The sequence below is a fragment of the Diadema antillarum genome, unplaced genomic scaffold (assembly GCF_040938485.1).
Source record: "Diadema antillarum isolate AM-2024a unplaced genomic scaffold, OU_Dant_1.0 seq00000589_RagTag, whole genome shotgun sequence".
Lineage (NCBI taxonomy): Eukaryota > Metazoa > Echinodermata > Echinoidea > Diadematoida > Diadematidae > Diadema > Diadema antillarum.
The window spans coordinates 979,601-1,002,474 of NW_027271521.1; the positions used below are offsets into that span (position 1 = coordinate 979,601).

Sequence of the window (22,874 nt, forward strand, 5' to 3'; positions counted from 1 at the left end):
TTAATATATGTAGTATAACAGGAAACGAAGAGAAAGAACAAAAGGGGAAATAGCAATCATCATAAGACTTACAGACACACAACTTTTATTGGAACTATAGAAACTTTGACGAGAAAAGAAAGATCAACTTTAATTGACATCATTGTATTATGCTTTCTGAATGAACGTGTATTTTTTTTTCGCCGAACATTTTTGTTCTTATCAGGTAAAAAGCACCTTTGCGATTTTTTAAATCATTCGACTTGTTTATTATAGTCATAAGTGTACGAGTATATAAGTAAAGGCCTTTATATAACGCAATTCTATTATCAATGGATTGTTTTAGCGCTTTTTGCATTCATGTTGACATTTCCCTTTTGAACTACCAATTGTTATTATGTTTGGCATATAGGTGCATGAACATATTACATGAAATAATAGAATTTTCCATTATGCAATCGTAATGTATTGCTCTCAGTCCATCAGAATAAACAAAACACCCAAACTGTGGTTCAACAGATTAATATTTACAAGTACATGTAATTTAGATTCATTATTACTGATCTACACAGTGAAGATACATATTATTCGAATGTCAAAATGATGTACAGCAGTTCAAGAATATTATTTACACTAATAAGCTATAGTTCGGATTTAGCTAATGTGCACATTGATGACCTTTTTGCTGTTGTTGTTAGGTCCTGTAAGCCAGTTAGTTATACAGTACTTCCACTTTGCGCATGAGCAGAAAAAGGTCATTGATTTTTGTACCATATATTTAGCAGGCATGATGGTTTTGAAATTCACTGAGATAAGCATCTGTGATGGATAATTATTCTTGTTCTCCTTACAAGTGGTGCTCGCCAGCACATCCACGTACCTGACAGCAGGCATGGCATTTTTGCGAGATTAACAGAAAGAGTTTGTTATCCATGCAAAACAAATAAATGGATGCTTCCCCATTTGAAGTTGACGGGCTATTCTGGTCACCTGGGGGGAGTTACATGAAGGAACTTGTCGGATAAAATGTCCGACAAGTCAATTATATCCGACAAGTTCAGAGAAATCAGCCAATCAGACTACAGAATTTCTCAAGACATGTCGGATATAATTGACTTGTCAGATATTTTATCCGACAAGTTCCTTCATGAAATGCCCCCTGGTCTCCTCAAGTTCATTCATTATTTGAACATGAATTCCATAAATTGTACGTAGGGCAAGCATGTAAGTTTCCATTATGACATTATGTCACTTTTAAAACGAGTGAAGTGCATAAGCAGCCGAGAAAAATAAAAAAGGTCATTATATTGTACCAATATTAATGCGCATGTAAGTTGTTACGAAATGACGTACATTGTAGGCACTTCGCACGTTTTCAAAGCGACATAATGCATAATTAAAGCATTTTCGAAGTACATGTAACAATGTATGAAATTGACCGGGTCTGTAATATATTCAGATTTAATGGATGCTTTGTTATGGATGCTTGTCCGATCTGTAGCAACTACAGTAATTATAGCGAATTCCCACCTATGGAACTTAATTGATGGGGTATAGGGCTGGAGCAGGTGCCTGAAATATGTCGTTACTCTAGGCTGTTGGAAGAGAAACATCCATATATTGTAAGGAATTATAAAAAAACGGTCTCTTCATCAGTCATTTCATATTCGATAAATAAAGTGAACTTGCGTAGACCGGGTGACCTGAATGGTCCGTCATTATTACCACTTCTGAAACCATCCAATATTTTGCACTGAATCTACAAAACAATCCTTTTCCGTATCGACATTGCCAAATACTTGCACCACTTTTCCTGTCAGTGTCGGTGGATGTGCCGGCAAGTACCGTTAATAGCATGGATTACTTGAAAAATCATCGCAGCACAGAAGCTTATCTCAGTGAATATAGAAGAAACCAACATGACCTGTTGGTACAAATGACCATAATATAACATTCTGCTCATCGGTACAAATTGGAGCCCCATACTGGCTTCTTATATAGGCATGATAGGAGTCTACCAGAGGCCACCCCTTACCTGGACAAAACGTCAGCCCGGAAAATAGGCCCAGAGTTATGCCAGTGTCCGTAGCGCTCAGATGGAGGCTGACACTCATGGAGGGCAGTAGAACCCCAACCGTCTTCACCATGCCGAGACAGATGCTTGACTGAAGAAAGAGAAGGATGACGACTGTGATCACCGAAAACCCGACCTGGTTGCGATCCCGGCTGCGATCAGGGCAAGATGATGAGTGGTCATCGCGAATTTGTCTTTGGCGAAATGCACTCTTCGGTTGTCCGATTTGCAACAAGACACCTTAAAGACGAGAACACTATTCCTTCGATCTGTCTCAGTCTAATACACCAATTTGTATTGTGTGTCTTTCTCAACCCTGACCCGTCACGTAGTTGGGTTCTGTGACAGGAACTGTTGAGTACAGGTACTCTGCAAAGAGGAACCTCTTTGGTACTCCAGTATAGCCCGACCAGACGTCGTGCCAAACGACTTGCTGTGTTTAGCGACAGGGCTGTGATGTATATATACCCTGGTGCCTGATTCTATTACATAACACTTTGCAGAGGAGTTGGCTTGCCAACAAGACAATAAGACCTTGAACGATACCTAAAAGATTCTGGTCGTAATACACTTGAGTAGTTCAAGGTCTTTTGTTATGCAAACAAGCATTTCGTCGAGTGTATTGCATATAGCCTAAGTTACGTTCAGAACGTGATCCAAGGTTAGCTCATTTCAAGGATAAGCTCTTGTCCTATAAAAGGATAATGTAGGTTCTGTTGAGATGGTGATTCAGCTTTTAACTTTTTTTTCAAGATAATTGGAAACAATTCATTTAAAGTATGAGAGAAAATATAATTCTCAGATGAAATCTTTTATTTGATGAAATTGGTTTTTAAATGACTGAGATATATATAAAAAAAACAAAGCAAAACGGAGTCGTCCTAATAAAAGGCATGACCCACCTGTTACTAGGACCTCTTCAATGTTGGAGTTTTGTTGTTGTTGTTGTTGTTGTTGTTGTTGTTGACCTCTTAGCCATTTCAAAACTGATTTTCATAAAATAAACTCCCAATTCCTTTAAGAGTATATGGCATGTTTTTGATATTTCATTTAAGTAGTTTCTATATATTATATCTCGGCACGCAAAAAGTTAAAACCTGAATCCCCTTTTCAACCAAAATTATATACCATCCCTTTAAGGGGCAAGAGCTTATCCTTGAAGTCAGTTAAACATGAAGTTCAGGATCACCGTCTGAATGCAGCCATTTGTGAAAAAAAAAAACAACAACAACCGATTATTACACATTCTTGTGTGACGAACTGACATATTATGTGCTATGGCAGAAAGCGACATAGGTCTACTATATTATCTGATAGCTCTACAGCTACCTGTAACCTTAAAATGAAACGTCTCAACAAGAGGAAATTCGCCGCCTACCGGATCAGATTTCGATCCCGTAATATTTTTAATTCTAAGGGGTAGTTTTCAAATCTTCCCCAACAATCCTGAAATAGGGTTCCTAATTAGGTTAGTTTCAAACCCCCGGGAAAAAAAACGGAAAAAGAAGAGTGTGAGGCTTCTTTGTGTTTGCCCTGATTCTCCTAAATGTGCTTACTGTTTACATTTGCTGAAAAACAGGCCGGGCTGGCCTTCTTTTCAAAGGGGAGTACATTGTACAGGGGCGGATCCAGGAATTCTGTAAAGGGGGGCGTGACTAATATTTCTGGTGCCACTTCCGGGTTTCATTTCATTTTTTTTTTCTTTTTATTTCTTCTGTTTTTAACGAAACATAAAGGGGAGGCGTGCGCCGGTTGCGCCCCCCTCTGGATCCGCCACTGTTGTACATCATTCTTCTCTGTGACATTCACCATGAGAAAGTTCCTAAAGATATTCCTGTCCATGCAAGTGCTGAAATTGAAGACACTCTTCACCTTGGCACTCCTGTTTCATTTTGGGGTAATTTTGCTAGCTTGTATAGCTTCCAAAAGCCTGTGAAGGGGGGTAATTTTCATTTTTTCTCTTCCAAAGGTCCGCTATAGGAGGTCAAAATCCTTACTCCTTTCCATTTCTTATAAGGGGATAGACTATAAGAATAATGTGTATGGTTGACCACTTGAGTTTGTGTGCGTGTGTGTGCGCGCGTAGGGAGGGGGGGGGATGGGGTACTATTTCGAAGGTTCGTTAATCCGAAAACGAAATAAGGTTCATAATTTCGAAAGTTCGTAATTACGCATCTTTTGTTTGTCAGTTACAAGTATGTTTTTGCTGTCGGATGAAACGAAATTTATTTCATTTTTCGGATTAACGAATCTTCGGAATGACGAGCAATGCACTGGGATTAGAGAACCTTCGGAATAACGCGAGAAACCTTTCGGATAACACTATTTCTTTTTCGGATTAACGAATTAAAGGATTAACTATTAAGTTATTCTGGAATTTGTGCGTTTCGGAATAACGAACCTTCGGAACAACGAACCTTATTTCATTTTCTGGTTACGAATTTTCGGAATAACGAACATCACACACACACACACACACACACACACACACACACACACACACACACACACACAAGAAACTCGTTCATTCATAATGCCCACAGTTCATGTATTAACCCTTAATGTGCTTTGTTCACTGAATGGCACACAGGCTAGAGTGCTTTCTTTGCAAATTGGCACAGATATCTGGAAACTGAATGTTGATGAAACATATACTCCCTATAAACCATGGCCTTCCGGTTAGACTGTGTCTATTCTACGCTTGACGGAGTTTGCTAACTTTGTAACTAAAATAGATCAAGTTTGGATGGATTGCTAAATGTGCTGATGAAGATGCTGGGCAGTGACATAAAGGGTTAAGTTCCTTGAATCCAGTTAGCATGAAAATGGCCGTAGATAGGCCTATTATATTGGGGAAGCCCCGGACTTAAGCTTTCATGTTGTCATGACTGCTTTGTTTTCCACTGTTTTGAAGGTGCGCTCGAAAAGCGCGTAAATCGGTATTCAGTGGTATATATTGTAATCGGTATCAATCGGTCCAATAATATACCGCTGTCTTATATTTGATAGTCCCCAGTCCGCCTGAGTTCAATCCAATTTGATTTTTGGTGTTCAATTTTATTCTTGTTAATTTTATCCACAAAAAAAAAAAGAACCCGGCAGCTTTTGCTTCCAAATGTACATTCAGCAAAAAAAAAAAAAAAAAAGAAAAAGAAAAAGTAAACACTGTTTCAAGTTCACATTCTCATAAATCATTGGGCTAAACATTAATGTTATATATACCATGTTAAAGGTAATTCAATTTGCTACCTACCTAGTAGGTCAATAAAAATGTGAACTTCACGCATGAATGAACACACTCGTTTTTCTCTTCCAAAGCACAAAGGTAAAAATTGCAAAAATGCAGTTGTCATACAAGCGTAAGTCAATGTCCCTTCCATATAAAAATTAAAACGAGACAAATTTAACGCAATCAGAAACACGCATTAACTTGCAAAAAACCAAAAACAAAAACAAAACTATGATCCCTATAATGTCCTTGTTCCCCAAAAAGTAAAGCTAAAAGTAAAGGAAGAAAATGACGAATTATCAACTCTGTCAAATCCAAATTCAAATACTACAGTAACAGAGAACAAGCTATATTAAATGGTAGAAATTTTAAATGTTATTTCAAATCTGGAAAACATAAGATATTACTTGGTTCTTGAATTTGTCTCATGAATCAAAATCCTATATTAAAAGAATGATATAAAATTCTGTTCATTTCGTCAAATTTGTGGCTTATTCCCAACTTTATTTGAATTTTAGTTTCCCCACTTTGTTTTTGTTTGAGGATATAAAGATATACAAGAAAACAGACATTATTTCCATTTCATTAATGTCTCTCAATGTTTTAGATTGGTCTTTTCTTATTACTATCATAAATGTCATATACAAATGAATGACAAAATGTCAATTTCTGCACTTTTTACTTTAAAACATGTGCCTTGGAAGACAAAATCGAATGTATTAACTCATGCTTAAAGTTCCCCTTTGTATTAATCAACCAGGTTGTTAAGCCAATTAATTTATCTTTAATATGTTATATGACACACTGCTTTTTATCCAAATCTTCTGTGAAATACTGTACATGAACAGGAAAAAGTTTTTTTTTTTTTTTTTGCCAAGTGTATAATATAGCTTTCTCATTTTCTTCCACAAATCTTTCAGACATGTATAAAGGAGTGAGCTCAAATAAGTTGTGTGCGTTCTTGTGTGAGTGTGTGTGTGTGTGTGTGTGTGTGTGTGTTTCGGCACCAGCTTTCCACTGGATGTCCACTCTTTTGACCATTTTGTGCCTGTTGGTTCCTACAAAACAACCTTGGTCTCCACGCCTGGTGTGGTTCCTGTTACTGGTTGTCAATTATTCTTCTTGCTTTATTCTAGCACCTTTGCTGGAAGTAAAGTCGAAGCCAAGCCCGGGAAGCCAAGACAGCTTATACGTCAGGCAAAGAAAAAACTGTTCACCAACTATTTATGTAAAATACAGTGTACAGTGACTGGCAACAAATTGTAAATGATTACAAAGTACTAAAACACCAAGTTAGATCAATCAGAATTTATATCAATACAGTATGCAGATATACATTCATAACAGTCATATAAACATATAACTTGTGAAAGTAAGATGCCACAAGAAAAATAAAAGATTTTGATTTAACATAAAATGTATATGTACACAGGTCTGCAAAATTACTCTGTTAGAATTGTCAAGATGGTAACAGACTGTCGTATCGTCTACATGATACAAAATATATTGCACATAAAGTAATACCTTATGTTGGTATTACTACACGATTGAAATAGAATTATACATGCATTTTAGCTATGCAATATACATGCATGTTTGGCTTCCTTGATTTGTCTGCTTCCTGTGTGAGAGTGAGTCCAATTGGCATTGCATTTTCACAATTTTAGCAACGCCATTTTCCCCACTGACAACTGCACTAATTATGTGACCCATATCTTACCTAATTTGCCTAGTTCTGGTTGTGCACATGCAGGGGCATTTAAGTTATCTCAAGATGGCTACTTCTCTACTTAAAAGACTTCAAAGAAAACTCTGGCATTTTTTTTCCATGGAATGAATGTCTCAATTATGACTATCGACTCCCCACAGACAGTGTTGTATCAGACACACAATATGTCTATTAATCAATATATTAATTGATTTAATGTGCATTAGATTATTTTTGGTAATTGATGTGGTAAGAAGACTGAGTGATTTTGAGAATTTTCATATGGCTGAGTTAGTTCTGTTTTGTTTTGTTTTTGGGGTTGAGTTTACTTTTGTCCCCCATCCAGTGGCTCTCCCGCCCAGTGCTTAGACTAGATGTTTTTACCCACCACGTCCCTCTCGACCCACGCGTATAAATGGGTACCTGGCAATGCTAGGCTAATAATAATGGCAGGGCCCTCTGGTAGAGCAGTGGCAACACTGAAGAGGCTACCCTGGGTAAATAAGACCTTATTATGTTATTCCTTAATGCTAAACAATGCCTGTAACTGGTACATTATACATGATGTAATACAGAGTCAAATGTGCACACAAAAATCAATATGTAGACTCAATGAATGACTTGTGCAAAGAATCCACATAATCCGCAAGTACTGTAGACCTACTTTTTGAAATGCCTTTGTTAACAAAGTGGGAGCGTCGAGCAACCAACAGCTGCTGCTTCTGAATTATGACATGTTTGTACGAAATTTAGACAGATCGACAAAAACATTTGATGTACAAATAACACTTATTATATTTGAAGGACTCATTTCATGGGGCACTACAAAGCCAACAGCCCTCTTTAGAACCTAGTCTGTGTCACATTTTCTTATGACCCTTTCAATACTATCCAAGTTCACATAAACTGTATCAATATCTATCTATAAAGCTATATTAACATGATACATAATACACATGTTACAACAGTACTACTGTAAACATCACATTTTTACAATATTTTTTCTAATTGTCTGAATCAACTCTGCATTACTTTCATTTCTTCCAAGCACACAGTTCTACACGATGACCAAGAGTTCTTGCATTGGACATTCCTGAGCAACAAATAAAATATGTACAAGTATACGTAAATTTGGGGCACATGCTCTAACCGTTATATATAATTATACAATGACATATGCATACACATTTTACATTACACATATTACATCGAGGTCTAATGCTACATAACATACAAACATTTAGGTACAGATCTTCAACACAAGTTAACACAACTCTGTCTAACCATTATATATATGATTATACATATGCATATGCACATTTTAAACTGAAATGGTAGATTACTTGCATGTATGAACATTTGCAGATACTACATAAGACACCTAATATACACATATTACACTCCACAAATGTACACTTAAAATCTACACATCGCTTGTTGTCAATTGGTCTTCAGGAAACCTCATGGAATGAATTCAAAATTCTTCACCTATATATGAAGTGATCTGCATGAATTTCCAAATGTAATAAAAAAATATTAGTAAATAAATAACAAAATGTAGGGTTCACAGGGAGTTGGTCATTGGATATATGGTTCTTCCATTGAATCAATCTCAGTTCACTGCAAAGCCTACAAGTAAGGTAGTCCATATAACATTCACTACTGTCAGTCCATCAAAATGCAACTTACCATGTCAGCTAAAAAGCAGTATCTCGCCACATATCATGGAAGTTTTAAAAATGTTCATGAAAGCTCCTGCCTAAAATTGCTCTCCAACTCAAGCTGTTGTAACACTTGTCCAAAATTATTATCATTTTTTTTTACTACTCATATGTCATAATTAACATGTTCTTACTACTGATAATGCATCTTTCACAATAAGAGAAAATGTAAAACAAAATACTTGGTGGGGGGATCCAAGATAATAGAACACAAACTTTTAGTTTTTCAGGAATTGCTGAATATCAGCAGACACAGCTTTGGCAGTTGCAAAAGATAATTATTGTCTTATCAATTCCATACTTTTAACAAAAACTTAACATTATTTTTTAAACAAATGCATGTACCAGCACAACTTGTGCTATCCAAACTACTGTAAGAAACACAAATGGTCTTTAATTTTATTTCCCTGCAACATTCAACTAAAGCATTGACAAAATACATATCATTGCTCATATTTGGCATCAGCACTTAGAAGTGATTATCAACAAAATTATGAGATTGTGGACTTCACGCAGCATTGTAAAAGGAAGACTGCAAAACTCTTACCAAACAGAATACATTGCATCCTTTAAGAGATTGATAAATCTCAGGCACAAATAAACATTCACACCATTTAGATTTCACACAAATTTACCACTCTTAATGAAACAGTCAGGCTGTGGCACATGTTAACCTGTTGAGGATGGGCTGATTTTGCTTCGACACGCAGAGCGGGTAAAATGTGCTGGCCGACCTGACGACATGCCCACGTCCATCTTCAAACCTCTCCTGCTTTGTGATAGTCAGGCAGTGAAAGGTATACGCTGACCATATCAAAGCATGTTGGCGTTCCGCTACTATCTTTTCACAGGTTTTTGCACATCAGGCAACTCTTGAGTCCAAACTGATGATACCCGGGAATGTTCTTACCACCAAAATGCACTGTGTGCAAAATAGATATAGGAAGGCCTCAACATTCTTGCCCTCTCAGGCCCTTTCAATTCATGACAAAGTTTGCCCTCCAGAGGGCGACCTTCCCGTCCTTGCTGCCGGCGCCCGTGATGACATAGCGCATCTCCGCATGACAGATGGACCGGATGGCATCCTCGTGGGCCTCCAGGGTCTGCTCCCACTCACAGGTGGTGGCATTGAAGAGGTGGATCTTACCTTGCTTACTACCAGCCCATATCTGGGGGAGGGTGGAGATTGGAGGGTGGAGGGGGAGGGGGTGAGGGATGGGGGGGATGAAGGGGATGAGGGTTTGTGGTTGAAGGGAGGTGGAGACAGAGGAGGAAGGGGGAAAAAGGAGGGGGAGGAGGAGAATGACAACAAAAATGAGAAAACAAATAGCAAGTTACACAATACTGGCTTTAAGCCTTGATTGCATACTGTCATCCTTACATCTATGGAAAAGTTATGACCCCCCCCCAAAAAAAAAAAAAAACACAACAACAAACAAACAAACAAACAAACAAAAACAAAAACAAATAGAAAAACAAATTACACATTTGCAAACATTACATTGCTCACAGAAAGTTTCCATTTGCCAGGGGAAAAATATGACCAAAGACAAAGAATGCAACAACTAGCAAACATCAACAAGCAGAATCCACTTAAACAACCTGGAAACTGCCTGCATATATTGCATACTTTCATTTCACTTCACAAGGGTCTTACCACAGAAAGAATATAACTGTCTGCATAGGCACAGTTTAGTTTAAATAGCCCCTGAATAAGCCACTCACACCCAAAAACTGGTTGTCGTACATATCATTTCTGTGTTAGTATTCTCAGACAACTACTCACTCTGTTGCCAATGGCAACCAGCTTGCTGATGCCTCTACAGGAGACGGTGAGGAGCTTCTCCTGCTTGAACGTGTCCAGATTCCAGCACACCACCTCGCCCCGTCGACCACACCCAGTCCACACCTGGAGAAAGAGAGTACATCAGACCATAGGCAATGCATTGAAGTGGTGTCAGCATCTTCTATCTCTACACATTTCAAAACAGAGTTTCTCAACAGTCCTTGTGTCTCCATATATCCACTGACTGATCAAACTATTACTCCATTCTTTATCATCATATGACTTCTTTGGAGAGAGCCTTTTGAATTTGAACAAACAGATTCTACCCACATGCATATCTGTAACCATAGAAACCCCCTGCATCACTGATACATTCCATTTGCTCTCTCCCTCTCTCCCTCTGTCTTTTGCTGCATTATCTTCCCAACTGCCGATGATGATGATGATGAAGATGATGATGACCTCCCCAACTACCGACGACCAGGGAAGATTTCTGTTAGATCAGTCCATCCTTGAACATGAGTTCCTGGTGTCTCACTTCTGATGTATTGACAGTCCTTTCTGAATTTGTATCAAACCCCAGTAAATCTCTACCCAAGCATGTTTCTGTAACCATGGAAACCACCTGCATCACTGACAAATTGTTTTCCCTCTCTCTCTCTCGCTATTTATCCACCTATAATGTATGTATGAATCTGTCCAATATCTGTCTATCCATCTATCTTACCTGACAGCCGACAATCAGCAAAGATTCTCTCTATCTCCTTCTTGCTATCATCTATCTATCTGTCCATCTATCTATCATGCACCTGTCTATCTATCTTATCGAACTGCCAATGACAAGTAAAGATTCTCTCTCTCTTTCTCTTCCTCTCTCTTGCTATCTATCCAGCTGTCTGTCTATCCATATCTCTGTTTCTATCTATGTATCAATCAATGACACTATCACTCCATCTATCTACTTATTCATCTATTTATCTATCTATCTATCTATCTATCTATCTATCTACTTATCTCTTTATCCATATTTCTATATCTACATCCATAAATTTATCTCTCCATGTCCCTAATACATTTATCCATCTATTTATCTATCTCTGTATCTATTTACAACTACAGTCAAACTCGGATACCTCGAATTCGTCGGGACTGAAGAAAATGGCTCGACGTACGCGAATTTCGAGGTACGCGTACATCGAATTTTCCTCGACTTATCCGATGTTTATCGATGTTCGACGTTTATCGATGTTCAACATGGTGTCTGTTATAGTTCCTACTGATTGTTTGCATGCTTGTCAAGTGGAATTGAATCAACCTTTATATGAATGAATTGAGTGAAAATCGGAAATGATATCAAAATTTCAGAAATAAAGACTTTGGTGGCCCGATCGCGCCACCGAAAAAAAAAGAAAAAAAAGTAGGATGTTTGCCTTTACTTTTGAAAATGAACAGCGGTAACAATCGGCTCCGTAAGATGCTGAAATAAATGTCAGAGGTTTGCGTTTAATTGTGGAAATGAATGAACAGTAATATTCTACTTGGTATGATACTAAAATAAATGTCGGAAGTTTGCTAATACTTTTGGAAATGAATAACGATAAGACTCAGCTCCGTATGGTGCTAAAACTAATGTCAGATATTTGATTTTGCGTTCGGAAATGAATAAGGATAACATTCGGCTCCGGAAGACGCTGAAATAAATTTCGAATTTTTGCTATGACGTTCGGAAATGAAAAACAATAACATTCAACTCCGTACGATGATTATATAAATGTCGGATGTTTCCTTATACTTTCGAAAGGAAATAGCAATAGCTTTCGGCTCCGGAAGATGCTAAAATAGATGTCAGATGATCGTTTTTATGTTCGGAAGTGAATAGCAGTAATATTCTGCTCCATCATGTCCATACGATGCTAAAACAAGTGTCTGATGTTTGCTTTTATATTTCGAAATGAATAACAGTAACATTCAGCTGCGTTTAATGGTAAAATTAATGTTTGATGTTTGCTTTGACGTTCGGAAAAAGAGTAACAATAATATTCAACTCCGTGCGATGATAAAACAAATGCTGGATGTTTGCTTTTACGTTCGAAAGTAAATTGCAATAACATTTAGCTCCTGAAGATGCTAAAATAAATGTCAAATGTTTGCTTTGATGTTCTGAAATGAATAACAATAATATTCATCTCCGTGACAGAATAAATGCCGGATGTGTGCTCACCTGACGTTCGAAAGTAAATGTCAATAACATTCAGCTCCGGAAGATGCTGAAATACATGTCGAATGATTGCTTTTACGTTTGGCATGTTTGGAAGTGAATAGCAGTAACATTCTGCCCCATACGATGATAAAAAAAAAATATTGGATATTTGCTATGGTACATTTCGAAATAAATATCAGTAACATTCAGCTATACATTTGAAGGTCCAAAAATGTCTGATGTCTGCCTTGACGTTCAAAAATGAAAAACAGTAACATTCGGCTCCGTGCGATGATAAAATAATAATAGTCAGATAATTCATTTCACTTTCGGAAGTGGACAGCAGTAACATTCGGCTCCGTTCGATAATAGAATAAATGTCGGATGTTTGAAATGAATAACGGTAATATTCTGCTCCGTACGATACAAAAATAAATAACAGATTGTTGCTTTAACATTTGGAAATGATTAATGGTATTAATCCGCTCAGTTAGATGCTAAAACAAATAGCGGATGTTTGCTTTCACGTTTGGAAATGGATTAGGGTAGCATTCAGCTCCGTAAGATTCTAAAATGAATGTCGCTTGTTTGCTTTTACATTTAAAAATGAATAACGGTAACTTTCGGCTTTTTACAATGCTAAAACAAACGTCGGATGCTAACAAATGTCAGCAAATGCTCCAATTTTCTCATTTCAAACGTAAGTTTTGACCTCCTAAATATATAGGCATCAACTTTTATAATAATCTCTACGCCTATTTGCCAAATCTTAAAACACAGAGTAAGATGATTGAATTTTCTATTCATTTGTTTTAGACATGGACATCTGTATCACTTCAATAATACTTAATATTAATTAATCTATGTTTAGTAGGACCAATTTAGTTTTTCTAATGTTTTTCCTGATTTTTTTTTGTGTCACCAGATTTTACTTTCGACCAACAGAAAATAAAAATCAATGATATTGGTGGCCCGATAAAAGTTAGTGCGGAGCCATCTCTATTTTATTCTTCATTGTGATCGGCCTAAACTTCCAGATATTCATTATCGCATTGATGGAAAAAAAAAGTTTCAGTGCTTGCGTTCTCGGGGAAGAATAAATGAAACAAACTTCGTGAAAAGATTTTTTAAAAAAAGTTTTAAAAAAAGGCACTACGCAGGAGATTGATGTTTTGACAGTGGAGCGTGATTAATGGCAAAGATAGGGTACCTATAACTGTCAACGTAAGCAGGTGCGCCACGACGGTTGAGAAATCTACGCGCACGGTATGACTATCTCGATCAAAAATCAGAACACAGTGGTTAAAGGAAGGGCAGCGCGTAGTGCTATCGTAAGTACAACTCCATTGGCACGGGTGCTATGCGCATACCATGTACGTGTGTTAGTAGGTGTTGGGGATTTTTCTTGTCAGCTGTGTATCGGATATTTCTTAATTGGGCGCGCGATTGTTCTGGTCTCAGAATATTTACAATCGAGTGTGAAAACATTTGTGACATGTCTTCGCTGTCCACGCGCGCTTAATCGGAGATGCTGAGTGATGTTTGCAATTTCGATTCGAGCAACATGCTGGGAAAAACAATAAGTTAATTAAGATCGGGACATTAGATTTCCCTTCGAGGTAACCGAAATTCGAGTTATCTTTTTCGAGCTACGCGAATTTTAATACACGGAAACTCCATAGGAACAATTGGGACTTTCATTTTGCCCCCGAGGTAAGTGATATTCGGCTTATCCGACGTCGAGGTATCCGAGTTTGACTGTACCTCTATGTCCATCAATTTATCTCTCTATGTTTATCTCTGTTTTCTATGTTTTTGTCTGTCTGTCTATCCATATGATTATCTATCTGTCCATCTATCTATCGATCTATCTACTGTAAAAGTGGATATTTTCGCGCTCAGCCGGGTAAGAAGAGTTTCCCGTGTTTTTAGTTCTGCGGAATCACGACTTCAACTACTGGAACATATGACAAGCATAAATATTTGTGTGCTTTTATTTTCGCGCTCGTTTCTGGTTGCACGAAATGTGCAAAAATTTCAACACTGCGAAAATTTCCACTTTTACAGTTTATCTATCTATCTATCTATCTATCTATCTATCTATCTATCTATCAATCTATCTATCAATCTATCTATCAATCTATCTATCTATTTATCTCTTACCCGACTGCCAATGATGAGGAAAGATTCTATGATGGAGGACACCCCTTCCTTGTCTTTATGCTCAAGGCGTCTCAGCTCTGTCCCGTCCACATTGATTATTCGAATGTCATTCTTCGTGCCTGAATAAAGGAACAGACAAGAATTGTAGACGTATCATTGGTCAAGATCCCAGTTACATTTCTGAACTACATGTACTGGTGCTTAACCCTATTCTAACTGGGGGGGTCAAATTGACCCCCCCTCAATGTTTCGCGCCACGATTTTGCAACGCGCAAAGATTTTGCCGCGTCGTTTTACGACTTTTTTCATTGAAGTCTCCCGCATATTTTGAGACCAAATTTGAGACGTCTGGGCACACTGTTTTGAAGTTACATAATGTTTTGCATATGCATGTCAACCAAAAAACAGCTCAAATTCACGATATCGTGTGCAAATCCAATGCAAATTGTGTTTTTTGGTTAAATTGATATAAATAAGATTATTTCAACTTTTAACCATTGAAATTAATCAATTCTAGTGTAGATAAGCCTGAAAAAGTGCCTGCAACAAATTTTGGCAAAAAACAATAGAAAACAAAAGGTCGAAAAAACAATAAAATACATAAGAAATTACCACAACAATAAAAAACAAAAGAAATTGATTTCGATTGTGCTATTTTTTTACACAAAAATTGTTTGATGTATCTTGAGGAATTCTGACACAAAAATTTAGCAATCCTCCAGTCTTTTTCATGGAGTTGTAGGTGAAAATATGAAATCATGCACAAATTTGCATAATTAATTTATTAAAAATAGAAAGGCAATACTTTTCTATTGTATGACCATGTAATCTTGTAGTTGACATCCAGCTCTATCTTCAGGCAAAATTTTGCGGCGATCGCGTGATCGGCGGCCGAGATCTGAAGGGGGTGGGGGGGGGGGTCAAATTGACCCCCTCAGTAAAAACTTGGTCTCAAATAGCCAGTTAGAATAGGGTTAAAGGGATGGTATAGCATTGACTGAGATGAGGATTCAGCTTTTAACTTTTTGTGAGATACTTACAAACCACTTTATGAAATGCTAAAGAGCATACCATTTGAATAGAAATTCAAAGTTTATTTTAGGCCGAGATATCCAAAAACATAGTAAAACAAAGTGATCTTAATAAAAGGTGGGTCCTACCTTTTATTAGGATCAATTTGTTTGGATATCTCAGCCATTCCAAAACCAATCTTCATCAAATAAACTTTGAATTCCTGTTAGATTAATATGCTCTTTCATGTTTCATAGGAGGTTTCTTACTATCTCATGAAAAAAGTTGGAAAATAGAAGTTCCATCTCAACCACAACTATACTATCCCTTTAAATCTCATAAACACACTCATAATCTAGGCAGTTCAATTCATGGAATTTCAGAAAACATTTTGCTCATCTAAATACGTCAGAGTTCATTCTACAATGCGGCAGTGAAAACTCATTTTGGTATTTTATGCCCTAAGGGCTCTTTTTCTTGCGTCGCTGCCCATATATACAGTGAACTTCCATTATGGCAAACACGGTTATAATGAAATTCTGGTTACAATGTAGTAAAAATTCAGACGGCAACATTATCCGCTCTTTGTTTTTTGTTTATTTGTTCAGTTATTATGACATTTTCATATAACAAAAGAGGACTTCATCATAACGGAAGTCCACTGTATTTCTTTTTCAAATTTTATCCTGATGAAAAACAACAATACTCAATTTAATAGTCACATGAAATGAAATACCAGACAAACAAACATGGATTAAACTACTAGGTGTAGTGTGCAACTCACAGCACCAGAGGTGGCCGTTGTACCACTTGATGGCTACCAGGGTCTTGGTATTCTTCAGCTGTATCTGATGCTGCTGAGCCAGCGTCTGGGAGTCCCAGCCAAATATCTGTCCGTTCAAGCTACAGGTGAAGGCAGTCCTGGTCAAGTGGACATGGGTAGGGAAAGAAAGAGGAGAATGACATTGATAGATAGACAGACAGACAGGCATATAGATAGATAGAAATACAAATATATATACATATAGACAGACAGATAGATAGACAGATAGATTAGATAGATAGTTGATAGATAGATTTAGATAGATAGATAGATAGATAGATAGATAGATAGATAGATAGATAGATAGATAGATAGATAGATAGATAGATAGATTGATTGATTGATTGATTGATTGATTGATTGATTGATTGATTGATTGATTGATTGATTGATTGATTGATTGATTGATTGATTGATTGATAGACAGACAGGCATATAGATAGATAGAGCTACAAACATATATACATATAGGCAGGCATATAGATAGATAGAGATACAGACACACATACATATAGACAGACAGATATATATAGATAGATAGATAGATAGATAGATAGATAGATAGATAGATAGATAGATAGATAGATTTAGATAGATAGATAGATAGACAAATAGATCAACAGTTTAACAGACATATGAACTAAAAAAATATATATGTATATTTGCAGACAGAGAGAAATAGAGGGAGATATAGATGGATAGATAGGAATAGAAACTAGAACCGGAATTTGTCAACACTGACAAATTAGGTGATCCGATCTCTTCGAAAATCAATGATTTGAGTCCTGATCCAAATATTCATGACCATACAGGTTTCATCTGTGTTGACGGGACATTGGCCGTGTGATGTTTGGATTCTCATTTAGAAAAGGGAGTGAGACCTGCCATCTTTGGTACCGAATTCCGTATACACTAACGGAAATACAGAATGAAGTATATTTGACCTTTGACCTCACTTAGCACACCCAAGATGGCGTCTAAGCAAAAAATGATTCGTTTATGAAATGATTCTTGTAACATGGTCTTTGCGTGTGCAAAATATGGGAAAGATAGGACATGTATTCACCAAGATACAGGATGAAACATTTATGACCTTTGACCCTAATTTACATACCCAAGATGGTGTCCGATCAAGTAGTTGTTATTTTATGAAATAATGTATGTGACATGTACTAAACATGTGCAAAATATGGGATTGATAGCCATTGTTGTTGTTCATCTATTGCACAGAAAGTAGTAGAAAGAAAGTAAAATAAAGAAAAAATTATGTTATTTTATAGAAATTTGAAGGAGAAGCATAAAAAAATCAGAAAAAGATAGAGTAAGGAAAGGGAGATTAAGATTAACTAAAGAAAAAGAAGAAAAAAAGTGTTTAAAAAATTAAAAAAAAAATATTGGCAGGGCTGAGCCTCGAACCAGGGACCTTAGGATTACGAGTCGGATGCGCTACGCAATGACCTATTTCATTCTCCATAGGCCCTGTGTATTAAGCAAAATGACGCTGCATCGAAGCCTCGTGCCATTTTCAACCAAGTTTTTCGACGTGATGCCGACGTCGTATGAAAAAATGGAGGGCATAATGGCGATAGCCCAAAGTCTCAGCTACAACATACTAAAATCTGGGAGAAATTCACCAAAGCATAAGTGAGCTAGTGCTCGAAAACGAGAGTCATGTCAATTTTCACTGCCAGAAAAACTGCTCTCCCATAGAGATAACACGTAAACTGGTCAAATTTGACAATATTACTTTCAATCCATTTTTACGAGGTGATGCCGTCATCCAATCAAAATGTTGTAATCATATTAATGAAAGAGCATTTAATAAGTTACAACATACTGAAATCTGGGTGTAAATTGGCAAAGGATGAGTGAGATACGATCGAGTGAACTTGAAATTTGATGATGTCATTTTGAAAATTTACTTTTTTTATTTTATTAAGAAATTTGATACCTTTTCATCATTTTGCCAGCATCGCCAACCCATGAAATAACATGTCCAACTCATCACCTTTCAGAATATGTAAAGAAAATGGGGGGTTACCGTCCATCCTGACGAGTAAAATCGGATTTAAAATTGGCGGTTTTTTGGCATCGTTGCACTGTATATCGCCATTGACGCGCGCGCTGAATTTCAACTTTGACGGGCCCGTATGACGTCATATTGAGTCGGATTGACTTGAAACTTGGTAGAAATATTCCTTGACATTTTAGGCATCCGATAAGTGTAAAAAACCGGGAAATTTCTATTGCATATGAGCTGTGTGTGCGAATATGTGCGCGCGCGTACGCGTCCGTCCAATTTTTTCAATTTTTCAAAAAATGCTCCAAATGGTCTGAAACGTGTGCAAAAAAAACTTTGAGCTCGATTTGAGCATACAAATATTTCAACGCGCGCGTACGCGCACGTTTTAAAATATAGATGAATTTTGAGAATATGAGTAGAATGCGCTTGACCTGAAATATATGTGACGTAAATTTCATTGAAAAATTCCATTCCATTAATGAGATATGATTAAGAATGTGTTTTCATATATTGACGTCATAGTGACGTCACGGTCGACTGATCACTTTGATTTTAGTTCGATTGCCGTCTTTGGGAGACGATACATACATGTATATGGTATAAGTTTGAAATTGATAGGAAGAGGACTTTCTGAGCTAATCGATGCACAACTTTTGGGGAGAAATAAGAAAAAGAAGAAGAAGAAGAAAGAATCCGTACAGAAACAGAAGGTGATCCAAGAGGATGCTCGGATAACCTAATAAAGAGAGAGATAAACATATAAAGAAAGAGAAAAGAGATGGTCTGTACCAACCTGCGATACATTTATTCACTAGTTTAACATACACACAAAGTATATATCCCCAAGATGGAACTGCACAATGCATAATTTGTCAACCTCATATGCAGGAAATGATTGGATCGAATGTTAGGAGTATTTTTTGCTCCTGATATGCATTCCGTACAGCAGAAGATATTTTTTTCTTTTTCAAAGCCTGCATTAGCCAACAATATCAGACTTGAAACGAGAATAGTCACAGTAAGATGTACATGCAAAAATAAAGACAGGAAGAGATTGAGAGAGACTACAGCAAAGGCGGGACTAACTTCTCATCTTCCGAGATGGTCATGTCGGAGACGATGTCGGTGTGATCCATGAGCTGTTTGTTGGACAGACAGGTGCCGATGTCGATGATGTAGATGGTGGTGTCAAAAGACCCCGCCCATACCTGCTCTCCTCGAACACTGAGTAGGCAGCACTGAAGTAAGAATGACACAGAACAAGTGAAATGGCCTCTTTATTGATAAAGACAACAAGTAAACACAGTATACCTGGTACAGTGGACTCCCATTATAACAAAGTCCTTGGGACCGGCAGTTTTCTTTCATTATATCGGAATTTTGTTATAACCGAACAAATAAACAATGAAAATACATAGAGTGGATAATGTTGCCGCCTGAATTCTTACTTCGTTGTAACAGGAATTTCGTTATAACCGTGTTCGTTATAACAGCAGTGCACTGTAGTACCTAAGGAGCTTTCACACTAGGCATGCTTAGAGTTGCAAAGTGCGGTCTAACAAGTATGCAGAGCTTTCGCTGCCCGACGCTGTGCCTAGGCTGGCATGTACAGTGTATGCTACCTTCCTTAAAACCTATTTTTTTTTTGCATACAGATCTTTACGTAAATGAGGAGGTCACAGACATGTTTGCAAGATGTTGTTTTTGCAATTTGACACAAGGCTACACGAACGTTGTATATCATACTGCATTAGTGCACTAATGCCTGTCTGTTCGACAAATTAACAGCCCAACATTAAACGCTCATGAAAATAACAACTTTTGCAGTACTCAAGTACCTCCTGGATGTACATGTACATGTACATGTACATGTATCTAGTCACTTGACTTTGAACCCTTGCGGTGTTTCGATCGCTGACTGGCATGCATGCCGGAGTGCTTTCGTTGACTTAAGTCATTCACGTCTGAAAACTGATCGTCAATGACTGGCGATCACCAATATTTATTCCAAGATTCCCAATTGTCTTGCCAGGGCCTTTCTGTTGATCTAAGGCACCCTTGCTACACCCGAGTGGGCTTGCTAACTTTACAACTAGGCCAAGTTTGGACAAATTACTAAATGCTGATGAAAAATCTCGGCAAATTAAGTAAAGTGCGTGGGCACAGGGCATGTAGAAGTTCAAGTATAGCTATCTGCATTTCAACAGCATCAGTTGTCTTCATGATAAATCAAAATCACTATCTAGCAATTTGCCTTCCCTTGTACATAAATATGTTAATTTTCAATCTCAGACACATAATTAGAATGATTTTGGTTATTTATCATCATTTATCTTTAAATATTCATTAACTAAATGCTTTCCAAAGTGCTTCAATATTAAAGATCACAGCAAATCCTTCCAGCTCACCACTCTATCCTTGGCGTCGGCGAACTCGGCTTCGAGGACGAACTTCCCGCCATCAAAGACCTTGACCTTTCCTGACCCCATGGCGCACCAGAGCTTCGGTGTTGCCTCCTCCTCAGTCAGACTCTGGTCTGAATGGAAATTAGTTTGGAAGGTTATCAGGCAAGAGTCCTATATGATACAATTTCAAACTCAACAATACACTAACACGAACACATAACTTGGGTATTCTATAGGGCCTGCCGTAAAAGAGTTACATGTAACATTATTATGTTTGACTTTATATAAAGAAGAGTGTGAAAAGCAGGATGAAGTGGTCCCTACTCATAACTACATCCCCTCACTCCACACACACACACACGCACAAAAAAAACACACACACACACATACACACACTCCCACACACACATTGGAGCACAGGCAAAAGATGGCTAACTCCTCCTGGTGTGGCCCAGGTGACTAGAAGAATGTCAACAAATGGCATCATAAATGTAATAAGGTAATATGTAACATAAACAAGAGCATTGTAAACAGGCATTCATGGTTTGTCCCAAGTTACAAGCAATAAAGAATCAAGTTACAAGCAATAAAGACTCAGTGAGCAGTGCCAATCAGGCACATTGTGCCACATATAGGGAAAAATATGGGATGCCTTACTGCCCGGTGTGTAGACCATGGCCTCCACCGTCGTCTTCTGGGCCTCATTGCTCGACGGGTTGAACTTGTGGACCAGGGCCGAGCGGGTCTCGGGTGGGACCATGGCCATCCCCTCCTCCCGCAGCCTGGTGAAGTGGCAGAGGTGCTGTGGTGGGAAAAACATGAATGGAATGATAAAAGAGCAACCATGTTTTTGCAAGAGGGTGCATCTCTGTCGCACTCTGGTAGCAACGAACACAAGGCAATCAATGAAGAAGTCTTCCTGTTTTCTTGACTGCAGAAGCCATGAAAACCAATATGCCCTTGGGAGTTGAATTTGGGAATGAAGGACACATTTATAAGATCTTATTTCCTTCCATATTAAGACTTTTTGAAATTCTCCTATTAAATAAAGCGGTTTTACTCACTTTGACCTTCTTGTTAGGTCACATTTACCAGAACAGCTACATGTAGCCATTCAATATGGTAGGATATATCTGTACCTATGCCCTTCTGCCATACACAATGGCTTGCAGTCTTAGTAACTCTGACGCAGCAAACAGTGACAGTGTGCAGTACTGCTGCTACTAATTTGCCTAGATTTTTCACAATTTTACACAAGAAAATCATTGAAAAATAAATCTTTAAGTGTGAAAGATATACTGGAGCAAAACTCCATAGTGTATTAAATAGTATTCATATTTCCAATACATCTAAATTTCTGAACATACATGTACATGACTTTATCATACCATTTTGGACCATAATTAGCATGGTGTTGGTCAACACAGTTTGACTGGATTCACTTTCCCCATGTCATTATGTACCACACAATTTGTACAGCACAGCTATTTGTAGATTATCAACACTTAATGATTTGTCTCCTACCCAAACCGCACTGTCCAGGTGTTTGGCATGTGTGGCATCCTCGTTCTCCGCACTGCGTATGACGGCGTCGATCAGCTTCACGTTCCTGGCTGCCTGCTGGACGACCTGCGGGTCCTTTTGGGCCTCAGAGATCACCCTCCCCGCCCAGAGTTCCGTGATCAGCGTGAACCAGCAGTTGCGCTCCACTTTCAAATTGGCAACATACGGATTTGTGCTGGGTTCTGCAAT

At 37.8% G+C, this 22,874-nt stretch overlaps 1 protein-coding gene across 1 annotated transcript in view; it reads right to left on the reverse strand.

The window, feature by feature from the left end:
• Positions 1–9,612: 9,612 nt before the first annotated feature.
• Positions 9,613–22,874, reverse strand: part of LOC139735648 (DENN domain-containing protein 3-like) — a 62,373-nt gene continuing 49,111 nt past the window's right edge. The window contains exons 18-25 of the mRNA XM_071646400.1: positions 22,647–22,867; positions 21,780–21,924; positions 21,126–21,253; positions 19,804–19,955; positions 16,656–16,792; positions 14,861–14,979; positions 10,498–10,620; positions 9,613–9,880 (exon numbers count right to left, since the gene is read on the reverse strand). Of these exons, the coding sequence (XP_071502501.1) occupies positions 9,689–9,880; positions 10,498–10,620; positions 14,861–14,979; positions 16,656–16,792; positions 19,804–19,955; positions 21,126–21,253; positions 21,780–21,924; positions 22,647–22,867 (1,217 nt within the window). The 3' untranslated portion in view covers positions 9,613–9,688. The remainder of the gene's footprint in view (positions 9,881–10,497; positions 10,621–14,860; positions 14,980–16,655; positions 16,793–19,803; positions 19,956–21,125; positions 21,254–21,779; positions 21,925–22,646; positions 22,868–22,874) is intronic.